The sequence below is a fragment of the Gigantopelta aegis genome, chromosome 2, assembly GCF_016097555.1.
Source record: "Gigantopelta aegis isolate Gae_Host chromosome 2, Gae_host_genome, whole genome shotgun sequence".
Classification (NCBI taxonomy): Eukaryota; Metazoa; Mollusca; class Gastropoda; order Neomphalida; family Peltospiridae; genus Gigantopelta; species Gigantopelta aegis.
The window spans coordinates 7,130,848-7,149,441 of NC_054700.1; the positions used below are offsets into that span (position 1 = coordinate 7,130,848).

Sequence of the window (18,594 nt, forward strand, 5' to 3'; positions counted from 1 at the left end):
TCATTCTTAAAGTCACAAACCCTAGTTTCAAACCATGAAAATGGATACTAAGTTTTTTTTAAATTTAAAAGTTACATGTAACACATTTTTAACAAAAAAGAACAGTTACAATATAGTAAAACAAGAATCTATGATGCTGAAACATGGAAATACCCTTAAAAACATATACAGCTCATCTCCATAGCCATTACTTCTCAGAGGTACATGTGTTTTTTAAAATATAGAAAATGCATTTTGTGGTATTAGAAACACCAGGATGACCAGAAACACGTTGGATGTACAGAAATGGAAAATCAATAAACAATAAAATCTAATAAATTTCTGATTTCAGGGATAGTGAACAAGCATTCTAATTCAAAGAATACTGCTAAAAAAGAGAATAATCTAAACAATAAAATCTAATAAATTTCAGATTTTTGGGATAGTAGACAAGCATTCTAAGAATACTGCTAAAGCAATACATATCATCTAACTCCATGGGCCCAACCAATTATTTTATAAGTCCATAACTCGTGGGGTAAATGAGTAAATCGCCATGAAAATCAAATTTAATCTGTAACAGTACATGATAAAGCTATATACAAAATGTTTGCTCAGTATCTTGAGGCATTGTAGAAAAAGAAAAACATCTTAAAAAAGTACATATGGGGCAGATGGATGGACGGACAGACAGACAGAAGGATGGAGACTAAGCTTACAGTCTCATCTGGTTAGACTGGTTGGGGACTAAAAAAGTGTCATAGTGTTTAAGAACAAGGGTCTGTCACTTTAAATGGAATAATTCAGTAGAAGGGAGACTACTCTTTCAAAGAGAGTTATCTGTTTTGTTGCTGAATTTTGTTTTAATATGCAGAATTGTACATGAGATGAAACACATGTCGTTGTCTTTCATAGACTTCATAGTTAATAATTAAAGCTCAATTTTTGTCACAGTTTTACACAATAAACACACAAATAAATAAAATGAGTTATGCATACTTTCTAAGATACAAATACAGAAAGCTCTCAAATGGAAAACAATGAAATGAAAATAGCATGGTATATGTGGTGTTCCCATAGCAATATTAATAAATGCAAAAGTTAATTTTTCTCTTGTATATTAAAGACCATGTATGCTCATTAACATGTTTAACCTTAAAAACTAAACAATATGTAAATTTAATAACTTTATTCAGTTAATGAATAAAGAAAAAATATATGATTTAATACAGGGCACAATATTTTCATGTGAAACATTGTTTTATTCACATAATGGTTACACAACATTAAATTCACATGAACTTGCTGTCATTCAGTTGCATGATGAAACTTTATATTCTAAAATTAAAAGCTACAAAATTCAAGATTATTAGTATTTTAATCACTATTCGAAATTGGTTACTTAAGTAAAATCAGGAAAACAAAGTTTTTGTTACTTAAAATTTTGAAATATTGTTCCCTGCAATCTAGTCATTCTGAATATTATTTGAATCTCAAACATCATAAAAACTGTAGTCAGTAGATTCAATTTATATAATGAAATACAATCATTTATCCTATAACTTACCCATCATATCCATGTCATTAACCCATGTGATAATTTAGTGTATTAACTCTGTTAATAATGGTACCGGCCTCGGTGTCGTCGTGGTTAGGCCATCGGTCTACAGGCTGGTAGGTACTGGGTTCGGATCCCAGTCGAGGCATGGGGTTTTTAATCCAGATACCGACTCCAAACCCTGAGTGAGTGCTCCGCAAGGCTCAATGGGTAGGTGTAAACCACTTGCACCGACCAGTGATCCATAACTGGTTCAACAAAGGCCATGGTTTGTGCTATCCTGCCTGTGGGAAGCGCAAATAAAAGATCCCTTGCTGCTAATCGGAAGAGTAGCCCATGTAGTGGCGACAGCGGGTTTCCTCTCAAAATATGTGGTCCTTAACCATATGTCTGATGCCATATAACCGTAAATAAAATGTGTTGAGTGCATCGTTAAATAAAACATTTCTTTCTTTCTGTTAATAATGGTATGCAAATTTAAAGGTGTATGCAAATTTGCAGTGTCTCTAGGTAATAATGTGTTGCTGTGAATGGGTCATTTGTTTATAAGCCAACAAGACCTATATACATGTATATATATACTGAGCATAACATTTTCATAAGATTTAGTTAAAATGTCAAACGAATTTGTGCAAATCGTGATGACGTCATATTAGAGATGGAGACGACTTCAGTACCGAGAATTACTAAAAATCCAATTAAAATGTTATTTTATGAGTATTATAGGGTAAATAGAGTTTGCTACTCATGTTTTTTAATATGTAAAATTTCAATCATGTCTAGTTAATCGGTATTTGCCTCGACAGAGCCTCGACAAATACCGATTAACATTAGACTCAGTTGATATTTTCCATATCAAAAAAACACTTGTGACGAATCCTATATTTATACTTTATTTTGATGATAATTAACAGTTTTTGTGTGTCTATAGGTTCCAGATATTCATGGTTTATATATAGGTTCGATTGTTAATATGTTTATTGCTATGGGAATAGTGTCAACATAACATGGTACAAAGACAACCAAAGGCTGAAGTTAATTTATTAAACACTATCTCCTGAGTTGTTAATTCATGACAACACATTTAATATATAAATATTGCACATATGAACATCGCAAATTAAATAAAACACATCACCATAGATACATATTACATGTTATAGAGTATCCAGCAATCATGTTCACCTTCACTTTCCTGTGTGGAGTTATATTATGATTGATGAAATGGGCCATCAATTTAAGTTCTATATATGCCATTATTATAATAATAATTCATATGGCTTAGTTCCTGCTACACATACCTGTACACACACCTGTACACACACCTGTACAGTAAAAAATGACGTCATTGAAATTTAGCTCCAATATTATAGGCTGCGTTTTTTATTCAAATAACAAAATCAATATTAATTTCAAAATGATATCTGCTCGAGGCAGAATTAAAAGAAAATTTTGGCAGTGTTTAAAAGTTTATGAACATTTAATTTTGCTATTCGCAACAGATAATAAATACAATTTTCATGTATATAGATGTCATTAATAAATAAAATTGAAATGATTATCATGTTTGCTTTAAAATGGATGAAAAAGAGCAGGATTTATTGAAAAAATAATAATAATGTCAAATTTTTTAATTATTGCCAAATATCCATGATCTTGTTTTCTTTAATTGGTATTGTAACATGTCGAAACCACAGTTTTAAACCAATATGACAGTACTGTCACGCTTGCAAATGTCAATACAGGGGACTATATAAATAAATATATTTCTGGTCACTATTTTTGTTCAGATGCCTTACGTGCTTGGAACCGTTTCAATGTTCTTTTTGCCATCAGACATTCAAGGTCAAATTTACAAAGCCTGTTTTTTTATTTACATGCATGTAATCACATATATTTACAATGCTAAACACCTGCATTAAAAAAAAACCCAAACAAGCTTTGTAAATTTTGACCCTCCATTATTAAACCTAACTTCCAGCTGTAGCTACATTTCTCTCGACAGCAAGTACATTATCAATTTTCTAAATCACTTCCAACAGATATACAGGCATGTGAGTATTTTAGCTTCTGAAATGTAAGAGTTTCCAAGAGTCTTTGTTCTGAAATGTTGCTGCTGTTAAAAAACAGAATCTCTTGACACTCTATTCTTCTCAACTTCTGCTGTTGCCACGGTGATCTCTTTGCAGAATTTCTTGACACCAAGTCCTGCTTCTGACCTGTTGATATTATTCAGACATCTTCTTTACACGAATGCTTGCTTCCTTCTAAAATATTGCTGCAAGATTTTGTTTCCATTAAGAGTCTTCATCCTGAAATGTTGGGGTCACTGGCTAGTTTTAAGAAAACTTGTACTGGCCTGTTACGGATAGTTCAGTCAACCATTTGACTCATGCTTACATCCAATGAAGATTCAAGCACGATTGTCTTGAGCACATTCTCCAAGATTCTCTGGTGGATGTGTCCAAGACATACTGATAGTTGCTTTCCATGCTGCTGATGACTGATGTGTTCATTTGTTTGTATCAGCTTGTACTTGTAACAAAACCATGTATGGACATCATGCCATGTTTGATGGCATACAAATCTCTGTGATCTTTCCTCTACAAGCCCTATTTTGTCACTTGTTGTGATAATGATTTTTTTGCGAAATGAGTATACATGTATGTAAGAGTTCTGGGGGGTTTCAGTTGGATGTCCACAGTGTGTTTACCAGAACAAAGTTCATTCAGCTCATCCCCTAAACTACAAAACTGCTGAAAATATTATGTTATTCACTGTTCACAAATGACATTTCAGATCCTGTAGTATATTTGACAATCACATAAGTGACACGCCAGATCCTCTATACTTGACAGTCTCACTATCTTGCAAGTGCCACTTTAATATACTTGACAATTTTAACCAATGACACATCAGACTCTGTATATATACTTCATAATCTCACAAGTGACTCATCAGATGCTGTATACTTTACGCTCTCACCTGTGACACTTTAGTATACTTGACAATGTCACGAGTGACACATCATATTCCGTCTACTTAACAATATCACAAGTGACACTTTAGTATACTTCACAATCTCACAAGTAAGTAACACATCAGATTCTTTAGTATACTTAGCAATCTCACAAATGACACTTTGATATACTTGACAAGTCTCACTTCAGATTCTGTAATGCTTAGCAATCTCACTTACTACTTGGCAGTTTTAACTATTGACATTAGATTCAGTATATTATTTTACAATCTCACAAATGCCAACCTTACTGTTCTTAATTATGTGTCACCAGACAACCTCAACAAATGATACATCAAATTCAGAATACACTGTAGTTTACATGCTAACAAGTGACACTTGACATCATGCATCTAGCTGTATTGCTCCACAGTATGTTTTAGTCTTGCATGTCAAATGTGACACTTTAAGTATATTGACAAACTCACAACCCTCATGATACTTCACAACCTCACGTTAGATCATGAACTTTTCTTTTCATAAACATCAGTGTGTCTGGGTTTTTTTTTTACAAGGATTTACATTGCTATGGAGCCTAATTCTCCGTTACTGGCTTGTGTTAACTTTTACTGATGTAATGTGGCTGGAGCCAACTGCTCATTAATCCTAATTCTCCGTTACTGGCTTGTGTTAACTTTTACTGATGTAATGTGGCTGGAGCCAACTGCTCATTAATCCTGTTTTATGTTATTTTTCTGTGAGGACTAGCTCATTCCTCTTGTGCCACATACATCACATACAAAAAATTATCTATTTGTACAAAACATATTTTATGTACAGAATTCAAAATATGTACCCATTTTGTGGTGCAACTCTTACTGAACCAGTCCATAAAGAACAACAACTCTGATCCACTTTGGCCATTTGACAAGAGTTTGCTCCCTTGAATGCACTTTCTGGCTTTACTTGAAAAGGTCTTTCAACTCTCACTTGGCTACGTGATCTGATACGAGGCTAGCAGCGTACAGACAAAACTAGTCAATAAATGTAGCACCACATTGTTGTGAAAGTTTTGTGAAGATGAAACACCACCCATACCCGCCGTTTTCTTATTTGTTCCATCTTCATCTTTTCCATTTGGAAATGTGCCTGTAAAGAGAGACAAATAGTTTAAAACTTTAGCATCCATATAAATAAAATAAATAAAAAAACAATTTTTAGAATAATCAAATTTTATTTTGGATTATAGTTTTATTTGGCCACCATGGGCCTAATTCACAAAATTCTCTTAAGCAATATCACATCATTCTTGTAAATGTTTTTGCATTGCACTGTGAGATTGCACTGGTGGGACATGGAAAAAACTTTACATCCCAAGCACCTTGGGCAAGCTCTCTATCAACTCGGCTACATGTTTGTATTATCAATGCAAAGGGCTATATCCTTAAAGAAAACCAAGAAAAGTGAATAAATTCTAAATTCACTAATAACATTTCTCATCTGGCAAATCTACTGCGGTCTGTCTAAACTTATGACCCATTTGGGACCAACAAAATAGATTGATTCGTCCAGATGTTTTATCTGATTACAGACATTTTATGTTATTAAACCAACACTGAATAATGAAAATAGATTTCGTTTACTCATAGTTCTCGTTTTAGACAGTTAAAATGCTACACTCTGCAGGGCTCTGTAACTAAAGGGGCAGTCCCCCCCCCCCCCCTTAAAAAGGATGAACAGGTGCCCTTTACTTTAAAAAAAAAACTTTTTATCTTGATGCATATTTTTTTTTAATTACCATCTCTCCACGCCCCCACCCCCCATATTTTAGATTAGATATGACTTGGTTCTGAGGTGCTCCAAAATAACTAGAACACTGATTAAACATCGCATATTGTTTTGAGTGTTGAGCAGAATAATTGCAAACTATATGGTCTATAGAATAAAAATTATGTTTGTTTTGTTTATAACGACACCATTAGAGCACATACCGGCCTCAGTGGCGTCGTGGTTAGGTAGGTACTGGGTTTGGATCCCAGTCAATGCATGGGATTTTTAATCCAGATACTGACTCCAAACCCTGAGTGAGTGCTCCGCAAGGCTCAATGGGTAGGTGTAAACTACTTGCACCAACTATTGATCCATAACTGGTTCAACAAAGGTCATGGTTTGTGCTATCCTGCCTGTGGGAAGTGCAAATAAAAGCTCCCTTGCTGCTAATCGGAAAGAGTAGCCCATGTAGTGGCGACAGCGGGTTTCCTCTCAAAATCTGTGTGGTCTGACCCCGTATAACCGTAAATAAAATGTGTTGAGTGCGTCATTAAATTAAACATTTCTTTCTTTCCATTAGAGCACATTGATTTAAGAATCATTGGCTGATGGATGCGATACATTTAAAATAATTGTTAAGTCTTAAGAAGAAACCTGCATTAGCATCAAGGGATTTTTTAGGTGCACTTTCCTACAGATAAGATAACACATCTCATGGCCTTTGATATGCTAATTGTAGAACACCGCTTGCGATGATGGGGGAGGAGCCAATCAGAGAATGTTTCCAAAAGGAATGGGTCCACTAAGGAGGTTTTTAGGTTCACTTTCCCACAGGTAAGATAGCACATACCATGGCCTTTGATATGCCAATTGTACGACACTGTTTCTAAATGGGGGGAGGGGGACTCAATTCAAGAATGGATCCTTAAACAGAATGGGTCCACCAAGGGGGTTTGATCCTATGACCCAAGCACCTCAGCTGTGTGCTCTACTGACTGAGGTAGATCACACCCTGCTAGCAATAGGAGTAAATACACTAGAGTAAAACAAGAGTCACAACAGATATATAGAGGATATTTCATGTTTTTGTCAAATATGATTTATATACTACCGACAAAAAATAAGGGAACGACTGATGTGAATGTAACTATCGTTGACATGCACTGTTACAATACAGTGACGTTGCATCTAAACGCTTCATCTGATCAAAATGAAATTTCACAGCATGAACAGCATGTGATGCACGTGTACACAGAAGATCACGTGTATGTGCTTATCGTGGAACTCAAATCACCGATGCAAGTGAGGTAATCACATGCGTGAAAATGGTCCCAAGACAATACCTTAATGAAGAGACGAAATGACGAATTGTCGGTACGATAGAGGGAGGTACGTCAATATGCCAAGTTGCCCGAATGTTTGGTAAATCAAAAAGTGTAATTTCTAGAGAGTGGGATAAGTACCGTCAAATTGGCGGGGTTGCAACGAGACCTGGGCGTGGCAGGCCTAAAAAGACGACACCTCGACAAAATCGTACCATAACATTAATTGCTCTACGCAATAGATTCAAATCAGCTGCTGCTTTCAACTGAATTCTGTACAATAACAGGAAGGTGAATTTCAACATCGACCGTCAAGAACAGACTCTACAAAGCCCGCCTGAAAGCGAGGCGTCCTCTGAAGGGTGTGACCCTAACAGCTCACCATAGGCGGCAACGATTACGGTGGGCTAGGCAACGATTACGGTGGGCTAGGCAACACCAGGGACGGACTGTGCGACAATGGCATTACACCATGTTTACAGACGAATCGAGGTTCTGCCTCAGATTCACAGATGGCAGAAAACATTGGCGACGTAGCGGCGAGAGATATGCCCGGGCTACAATTCTAGACCATGATCGGTATGTGGGTGGTAGTGTCATGGTGTGTGGAGGGATCACACATGACAGGCGAACAGATTTGATTATTGTTAATGAAAATTTGACTGGCCAGAGATATCTGGACCAAATTTTGCGTCCTGTCATTGTTCCAGTGGCGAGAAATATTGGTAGAATTTTGAATTTCAAGACGACAATGCCAGACCACATCGCGCTCGGATAGTCACTGATTACCTACAACAACAAAGCATACCGACAATCGACTGGCCCGCTAAGTCCCCCGATATGTCCCCTATAGAGCACCTGTGGGACGTTCTCGGGCAGAGAGTACGCCAGGGACCCAGCACCCGCCTACGTGGCCCAGCTTGCGGTAGCCCTTCAGAATGAATGGCGGGCAATACCCAGAGCAACCATACGTACATTAATCAACAGTATGCCATCAAGGTGTTGAGCATGCTTCGCCCAAAATGGTGGACACACCAGATATTGATATACACGCCCCAAATTGGTTTTCCAGACATTAATCGAAATAAAACATTCACTATCATTTCACCCATTCCCTTATTTTGTGTCTGTAGTATATCTCATCGAGTGAAGTTTGCAGTCATCTCTCATGAGTGTGATATGATTGCAAACTTCACTCGATGAGATATAAATCATATTTGACAAAAGACATGAACTTTTCTATTTATTATATAACTTTTGGCAATTTACCTTTATTTTTAAAATGCCAGCAGAAAAATAGTTCCAGCTTTCTTATAGTGAAGATAACACTTCCTACAGTGACGATAACACATTTTAGAGTGAAATAGTGAAATTTTCACTCTAAAATGTGTTATTGTCACTGAGTAACTGATAACACTTTTATTTCACTGATATTTTAAGATATTTCACTAAATGTTATATAATAAAATGAGATGTTTTTATCCTACAACGATCCTACAAATGCACTGTTTATCTCTGAAAGAAATCTGACTATACAACTATGATAAAAATACAAACATTTCTTTCTTTTTTAGACTTAACTGAAATATGTTAAAAGAATTCTTCAAATTATTCTTAATTAAAATTAGTTTGATAGTTAATCGACAAAAATGCATGCAAAAAGAACTGTTTTAGTTTGAAGCAGTTCTACATTTCTAACACTAATATGTGCAGTTAGGTTTTTAAAAAGGTACTGTTTGTATGGATGATGAATGAACTCGAAAGATTGTATTAAAAGATCTACATGTACATTATACATGGCTATACCATGATGTGATGTAAATTTTTAAATTGTTTGAAAAGCAATAATACAAAGTGTATATTACTTTCTTTGGCACTTTTTAGTTCATAAAAAAAAACATAAAATCAAATAAAAACTAAAACAAAAATAGCACTGTCAAACACGCACATAATAATCTGTAAAACATATTTAATATTTTCTCCAATTCTTGTTAAAAACAAAAACAAAAACAAAAAAACCAACAAAAAACCTGACATGTATACTATGTTATAAAAGCAAAGAACTTAATTGTTAAACATTCAGAACATAATGGATTTTGAGTTTTAATCATTAACTGTATGTTGTTGATATGTGAATTTTGCTTTAAAACTTTGCTTCAGTTCGCAAGCATTAAATAAATTACAAAACAACACCATCACAGAAATTGAATAATTATCCCAAACTGGTTACCATTGTACATTAAGAGAAGTCATTTTAAAGGGAGTGTTATTATTGAACAATAACATTAAAACAGCAGTCATCTAAGGGAGTGTTCAAATATGGCCTTTTGAACAACATGTACATGTAGTTAGCAGGCACATATGCAGGAATTTTAATGGGGATGATGTGCAAATTTCTCATAATGGGACCAACAATGGGGAGGGGGGGGGAATGTTTACGTAACGTTATCTAAATTTAATAGAAAGAAAATGTGAACCTTTGTTAATTTGGGAGTTCCATATACACCCATCACATCCCCTTCTGTGTACAGGCCTGATATGCTATTTTTATATACTTGTCAGTTACACTATCTTCATATTTTAGGAATGGTTAAAGTGGCTTTTAAATGCATGGTCATTTGTGCAGTTATGAATCGGAACATAATCGGTGTTTTTTAGGGTGTGGGTTTTCTTTGCAGATTGGGGGGGGGGGAACGGTTCGGGGGGGGGTCTTTTCTCTTTGTTTTCTTTCTTCTTTTTTTTAAGAACTATTTCTAGGGTGATTTATTTTCAGAAAGGCACTTTAATGTTTACAATTTCTTGTCTTGATTTTTATTATGGAAATATATGTATTATGTTCTCACTAAACAAAGAGAAAGAAAAAGCAAACTACACACAAAAATAAAAAAGATAGTCTCAGGAAATCCTTTGTATTATGGACTGTTACAACATTTCTAAACATGCACTATTAGTTGTTGCTGTTCTATGAAACATAATGACGTACCCTTCCCATACAGCCGAATATATCCTGAAGGCATGAAATAAAAAATATATATCAGTGTTAACAAAAATTACACAACTACCTGTACATAGAACAATTTTGAGGTTTTGGGTTTTTTTTTAGGTGGGTGGATTAAACATAGGATATACGAAATGTATTTATAATTGCTGTAATAAATTGATACATAGATGGTTATGAATGACATCGTTTCCCTGAATTGCATCATATAGTACCTTTTTCATGATCTGTTTCAGCACCACCTAAACAAAATAATAAAAAGTAAAAAATATATTTAATTAATATGGTATTTTGACTATAAATTTGAGATTCTTACTACAGTTTGTTTGCAAACTTAACAAAAATTACTGTATATTTTTTTCAAACAAACAAAAAAGGAAAAATATTCATGTATGACAAAAATAATTGTGATGCATTTTTATATTTTGCTATTAAATTGTGATTTATATTTGTAATTTTGTGTGTAGACAACTGTAACTGATTCTAGACGTAACATATATTACTGTATATTCTTTCCCCTTCCCGGGACCTTTTTATCTCTAATTGTAATCTGTCCATATATAACTGGACTGCAACCTTCGTAGGGCAGGATGTAGCTTAATGGTAAAGTGTTCGCTTGATGCACAGTCGGTTTGGTATCAATCCCCATCGGTGGGCCCATTGGGCTATTTCTTGTTCCAGCCAGTGCACCACAACTGGTATACCAAAGGCTGTCGTATGTTCTATCCTGTCTGTGAGATAGTGCATATAAAAGATCCCTTGCTATTAATGGAAAAATGTAGTGGGTTTCCTTTCTAAGACTATATGTTAGAATTACCAAGTGTTTGACATTCAGTAGCCGATGATTAATAAATCAATGTGCTCTAAACTAAAACAAAACAAAGCAAAATAAAGATATGTTTACTTGGGTGAACTTGTTCAACAGTTTATAAAAACTTGATGCTATATTAGAAAAAGCTTTTAAAGAGCAATTAATGCTAAGATCAGCTACATGTATATCTAGTCAAGAATATTGCTATGGTGTGATCAATGGCATATTTAGAATCCATGTATGTGCTATCATTGCCTTGTGTTTTTTTCTAAATGTATGTATGTATACTTGTAGCTAAAAAAAAAGTATGACATTTGAATAATAATTTAAAAAATCTGTAAACAAAAAAATATATACATTTTTTTAATGGATTTGCTTTATGTCAAAAAGGTTGGAAAGCATGAGTCACAATAAAATATCAAACCTCACATCTCGTATTACTATCAAGCAAAGGAGAAAAGGTATGTTAGTAGTTTATAAGGAAGCAATTATCAGTTGAAAATGTTTGTGTATGATTAAGCCATGCACATAAGATCACCTATTGTTAGTGTTATAGTTTAATAAAAAATAATTATGCTGAACTGGTTAAAATGTTTGTTTAACAACATCACTACTTACATGTAATCATTGGCTAATGGATGTTAAACATTTGGTAATTCTGACACGTAGTCTTGGAAGGAAATTTGTTACGTTTTCCCATTAGCTGCAAGGGATCTTTTACCGCATATGTACTTTCCCACAGACAGGACAGCACATTCCATGGCCTTTGATATACTAGTTGTGGTGCACTCAGAAAATGGGAGAAGTTAATCCTCCAAACTAAGCACTTCAGGAGAGCACTCTGCTGATATTTGTTTTCATAGCAGTAGGTGTGTGTTCAGGGGGTGGCTTTCAGGGGACAACCCAATCTGATTAAAGCAGATTTTCTTTATTGATATCCACTACAATGTAGACATATATCCACCCTGAAAAAAATGTCTGCAAATGTACCTGAGCAAGTTAATAAAAAAAAATCTATATCATGGCTGACTGGTTTTATTATGATAAAAACCAAAAATAGAATTTCATTTGAGCTAAGTTTCCAAATTTGAAAAAGAAATTACTTTAATTGTTACAGTCTTACGAGGTAGTCAAAAGGTTTACGTTTTGTACATGCAATGCATAATACGATTTTACTTAATATATAAACCCAGCTTTTCAGTTCTAAGACTGTCTGAGAATAATTTGTTATAGCATTTTAGATTGAACTGATTCTCTTTTCTGAATAATATGGCAGCGGAACATAGCCATGTGATAAAGTGCTTGTCTGAAGCGCAGTCTGGGATCAATCCCCATTGGTGAGCCCATTGGACTAGTTCTCGTTCTAGCCAGTGCACCATGACTGGTATATCAAAGACAGTGGTATGTGCTATCCTGCCTGTGGGATGGTGCATATAAGAAATCCCTTGCTACTAAAGGAAAAAATTAGCAGGTTTCCTCTAATTACAAAATGTTTGACATTCAATAACCGATGATAAATATATCAATGTGCTGTATAGTGGTGTTTTTAAACAAAACAAACTTTAAACTTTTATTATTATAGCATTTTGTGTTTTTAATAGTATATCTCTTTCTGTGACAAGTATAGTAATAGCAAAGTTGGTGTGAAGACAAATAAAAAGAAAAGGAAAGTCATACATGGTGGTAAAACTGGAATGATGATGATAATTCATGTGGAAAGTATCAAGTCTACCTCTAGCTTTATAATAACAATAGAGAACTTTAGCTGTACAGGTTTCAGAAAAAAACACCCACTCTCTCATTAGATTATTATAGGAACTTGGCTTTAAGAACACTATAAACATACATGTATTGTATTCTTAGGGTGTAAATATTTAATATACTAAAGAAATACAACACGAATGAAGGTTGTCTATAATGAAGAATGTGTCATAGTCAAAAGTAAACACACAACTTGTTCTCCTTGTTACATTTCTATCAGATTTAGTCGGGGAAGAAGTATGCTTGATTTGAGATCAACGGTCATACATGTATATGGCAAAAGCATTGCTTCTACATGGAGATGTATCTCTTGGTAAGGATCAAGACATTAACATTGATAAGATAGACATCTTTGTACAGCAGGCCCATGCTTATAAAACTTTTAAGTCCAGACTTAATCTCTAAGACATCACACACATACAATTTGTATGGTGTTGTCATGACATTAGTGCATGACATTAGTGTGTCGGACTTTTATTAGAGATTAGAGTCGAGACTCTAAAACGTTTTATAAGCACCAGTCCTGGGCTTTAAAGAGACTGGAATCGATGGCTGGCGAAGTCAGAACCCGAATCCATGGTGGGCGTGCCTGAACCGAAAGGATGTGGGCATGTTAATACAGTACCCTGCCTTCCTGTTCTAAGTTGGCTTCCATTGAAAGATGTTTCAAACTAATATGGCATTTTTGGTGTTTAAATTACACATTAGATACATTTTCTTGTTTAGAATATCAGTGTCTGTATATGGTACATCTAATTTATGTTCACATATGTTTGAAGCATGCTGGCCAGGGCATATATGAAAGAGCTTTTGGGGGCATTTGTCCAGAAGAAAGGTTTGTGTTTTGCTTTAGTGAACCAATTAAAGTGACAGGCCCTAGTTTTTAAACTATTAGAGCTGTTTTTGACAAATGAAATGTGACATTACCTAGATTTTTTTGTTTAGACTGTCCATTTCAGGAGATAGTTCAAGGTGTTTGTTGTTCTAATGTTTGTAGTAACCCAAACCAGATTTTACCTCCCAAAACTATCATACATACAAAGACCTGGTACATATTAAGAAATACAATGAACAATGACTACCTACAAACAATAGAACAGAATAGAATAGAATAGGTCTTTAACAACATCCCAGCACACAAAAATTGCATCAGCTATTGGGAAGGAAGGAGGTGTTTTATTTAACGATGCACTCAACATATTTTATTTACGGTTATTTGGCGTCAGGCATATGGTTAAGAACCACACAGATATTGAGAGAGGAAACCCGCTGTCATCACTTCATGGGCTACTCTTTTTGATTAGCAGCATGGGATCTTTTATATGCACCATCCCACAGACAGGATAGTACATACCACGGCCTTTGTTACACCAGTTGTGGAGCACTGGCTGGAACGAGAAATAGCCCATTAGGTCCACCGATGGGGATCGATCCTAGACCAACCGTGCATGAAGCAAACGCTTTACCACTGGGCTACGTCCCGCCCCTCGGCTACTGAGTGTCAAACTATGGTAAATTCAAACATGACCTACAAACATAAGTGCATGACCATAAACACATTGGTTTTACAAATATTAATATTCTAAACCAGAAAATATATTTTAATATGTAAAATTTGTTGCCAAAAAGGCTCTGTTGTCAGAAACATAGTACAATGGCTGCAAACTCAGGACAGTCTCTTTAAAACTAAGGGTGGGATGTAGCCTAGTGGTACAGGGCGTGGTTGGTGTGGGATCGATCCCCATTGGTGGACCCACTGGGCTATTTCTCTTTCTAACCAGTGCATCACGACTGGTATATCAAAGGCCGTGGTATGTGCTATCCTGTGTGGGATAGTGTATATAAAAGATCCCTTGCTGCTAAATCGAAAAGAGTAGCCCATGAAGTGGCCACAGCAGGTTTTCTCTCTCAATATCTATGTGGTCCTTAACCATATGTCCGACGCCACATAACCGTAAATAAAATGTGTTGAGGGCCTTGTTAAATCAAACACTTCCTTCCTTGACTATCTTTCTACTTTTTTTCATTTGTTTCACTGCATGTTAAAGTTGCACAACTTATTCTCAGTAGTGTTTTAGAAATACATCTTTATATATAGCACATATAGCACAGAGCAATTAGGCACAAGGTATTTTATCAGTATCAGCAATGCTGAAAACATTTAGGTCTCATAAACAGTTAAAGGAAGATGATTTTACAGATGTTTCTTTTGAACAGGAACCATATTTTCGAAGCTATCTTTGCGCTACAATATTGTAAAACTCATAGGTTATGGCAAGTGTCGAAGTAACATCATACATGTAGCTTTCTACAGTTTTATGATATTATAGTACTAACATAGCTTTGAAAATCTGTAGCCAGGCCTTTATACATGTATTTGTATTGAAACAACTCCCAGCTTACTGTTACGATAATTATGGTGCATTTTTACACAAAAATCTAGCCAGGAGACTTGAACAAAACTAATGTAATATTTAACATCTGAATCTGGACAAATCATTGATTTACAAAAATTGTAATGTGATAAAATCTGACTAATTCACCAGCTTGAATATTGATACCCAGCACAGCTTGCAGCTGTTTCCTGCTTTTAATATTTCCACTTAAAACTTTGGACTGGGTCTAAACTATACTTGTGTTTATTAAACACTCTGATAATCAATTAAAGTGGCTGCCTCAAAGTTTCACAATGACAAATTTAAAAAAAAACATTTTTTGGAAAAAGTAAAGAAAATACCTTCAAAAACATGCCTTCAAAAATTATATACATGTGTGTAAGCCAATAATTTAATTATACTTATAATATAATTATATAATTATACTGGGAAATCTTTAAAGGATGAATGACAGATAAAACAGGTGACATTATATTTAAGATGTATGTATTTTCCACCCATATGGGTAATATTTTTAGGGTGAAGTGTGTTGTTAAATAAAACATTTCCTTCCTTCTTTGAGAGTGAAGAACCAGCTGCTGTTTTGATAGATATTTGATGTAGATTTTTCTGCTTTATTCAGCATTAAAGTTGAAGTTAATCTGAACAACAACAACCATTATGCATAGTCAAAAACGTATCTTTGCACAATTCACTGAATGGACATTTGGTAAAATAGTGGTTGATTTCATGAATCTCTATATAGTGCTTCATCTGTAGGAGGACAGCCACTCACAAGGAGATTCTTTATTGGACAATACATCCTTCCTACACTGCCCAAGGAGGACTGCCACTCCCAGACTACTGGTAGTTTATCAAATCAAAACTAGCACAGGAGTGAACTCATTGGAATAAATATAACTGACGACAATGTCATGCATTCATGAATCACTGTACGACAGTGATGATATCGGGTATTTGTGAAATGTAAACATATCCTGCCCCACCAGTGGCACCCATCAAGAGTACTGCCACCACAGCTCTCAACTCCATCACCTTATCTAAAAAGATGAAAAATTAAATGTGCAAGAGTTTCACCAAACAGACGAAGAAGTATGCACAAGTTCAAAATATCGACTAGCATATCGGCCATCATTTTAGTCAGTGATGCATCATAGATGTAACTTCCAAATGTCTACCATTAACTTGTATTGCTCGACATAAAGGGAAAATTGACTTTTGGAAAGTTCGAAGCCATCCCTTTATGTCCTACAGCTTAGTTTGGATGCAAGAATCACTTTGAATCTAATATGTTTTGTTTATTGACACCACTAGAGCTTATTGATATCTTAATTATTGGCTTCTGGATGTCATTCATTTGATAATAATTGGCACAAAATCTTCAGAGGAGACCAGGTACATTTTTTCATTAGCAGCCACTGTTTATGCTTAGTAAATATATTACAATTTCAATAGTTTCGAATCAGTTATGCAAACATTATATATGGGATATATTTAATTGTCACATATCATTGTAACAAACACCAAAATATGGCAATTGCAACTGTGACATAGCACCTTTAACTTTGGAAAGCCATTACTAAATTATTATTTGAGAGGTTTTGCAGGCTTTTAAAAAAAAAAGAGGTAGGTTTCTTGAGTTGGTTTTTTTTTTTAGAACTCTATAGAATGTCTCACACTAAGAACATGCCGTCATGTACAGCTAGAAATGCACAAGTTGCATTTGTTGGGAGTTGATGACTGATTCATTCACCTATGTGCACTTACATGTACCTTGATAACTCAAGTCAAAATATATTCAACACAAAAGATACCTTTGGGAAATTAGTTTTATGTATTATGTTATATTAAGTTTCTTTGCTTCTTGATTTCATTATTTTCTTTTGTTTCAAATTATCTTATTGTTTAATACAATTTACTGACACTTAATTTTTAGGGGTTGGTAATATACATGTGTATATATATTTCCATTTTGATGTAGGACTGTGTAAATGATCATTCACATACTGTGCATATACATGTATCATCCAGCTGTAAGGTATAGAATGTCTTAAAGTAAATATAATTGTGAATAGCCAAAGCCATACTCATAGATGTCCAGACATCTGTGTCAGTCTGTTCATCCTTTTGGTTCATTAAACTATCTTTAAAACTGAGTCTTTTTTTTCTTTTTTCTTTTTTTTTCTTTTTTCTTTTTGTTCGGTGGGGGGAGGGGCCATTAGACTATGAATTGTGTTAGTTGAACAGACCTATATGTACATGTATATATTAGCATTGATATCAGATGGAGGCATGATTATACTTAACCCAAGATACAGTGTGAAGGCAAGTGAGATTTCTATGCAGGCTATATAAGCATTTTAGCAAGGAAAACTATACGATGTATGTAAGACTACTTTCACCCCATTCATAGGACAGTTTTCAAGTTTACATTTGTAAAGTAATTATTAACTTATTCACTTGTTGAATGTATCATCAACATTATATTGTTTAATGGATTTTATTCCTTGTCTTAGATATTGAATAATTTTTAAACAAAGTAACACTGTTGTAAACAACTGATCAGTACAAATGTTTGACATATACTTTATATGTATGTATCAATTATTTCATGGAATATGGAGGGTGTGTCTGTGTGTGTGTGTGTCTGTGTCTGTGTCGTCTGTGTGTGTGTGTCTGTGTCATCTGTGTCTGTGTCTGTGTGTGTCATCTGTGTCGTCTGTGTCTGTCTGTGTGTGTGTGTGTGTGTGAGTGTATAGAAGACCTGTTTATTTTTAATGTTTTTAAAAACAACTTCAGTAAATTTAGTATGAAATGATTCTTTTGTATAATCAATGCTGTTTTTAATTTGTATGTATGCTTGGATTATGTTGTGCAAAGAATATGTTTGTGCTAACTTTGCTACTGGTAACTCCGCTTTGACCAAACCAAAATGCCTATGAATGGGGTATTCATGTCATCAGTATTAACTGAGGTACCAACCATTTAATCTCCTGTTTACTAAAAGCAATCTAGCCTCAATTTAACATAATTGTTTTTG

The 18,594-nt window shown here is 34.7% G+C and overlaps 1 protein-coding gene and 1 long non-coding RNA gene across 5 annotated transcripts in view; one reads left to right on the forward strand and one right to left on the reverse strand.

Annotated features, from left to right (window-relative positions):
* The window catches only part of LOC121380687, a 247,045-nt gene that overhangs the window by 217,661 nt on the left and 10,790 nt on the right, over nt 1–18,594 (forward strand). The gene's annotated exons all lie outside the window — the stretch shown is intronic.
* LOC121380668 (lachesin-like) overlaps nt 2,083–18,594 on the reverse strand; it is a 178,768-nt gene continuing 162,256 nt past the window's right edge. Inside the window, exons 8-9 of one of the 2 annotated variants that reach the window (XM_041509603.1) lie at nt 10,572–10,595; nt 2,083–5,645 (exon numbers count right to left, since the gene is read on the reverse strand). In XM_041509603.1, coding sequence (XP_041365537.1) covers nt 5,491–5,645; nt 10,572–10,595 — 179 coding nt within the window. In that variant the 3' untranslated portion in view covers nt 2,083–5,490. The remainder of the gene's footprint in view (nt 5,646–10,571; nt 10,596–18,594) is intronic. The other variant, XM_041509612.1, reaches the window with a different exon arrangement.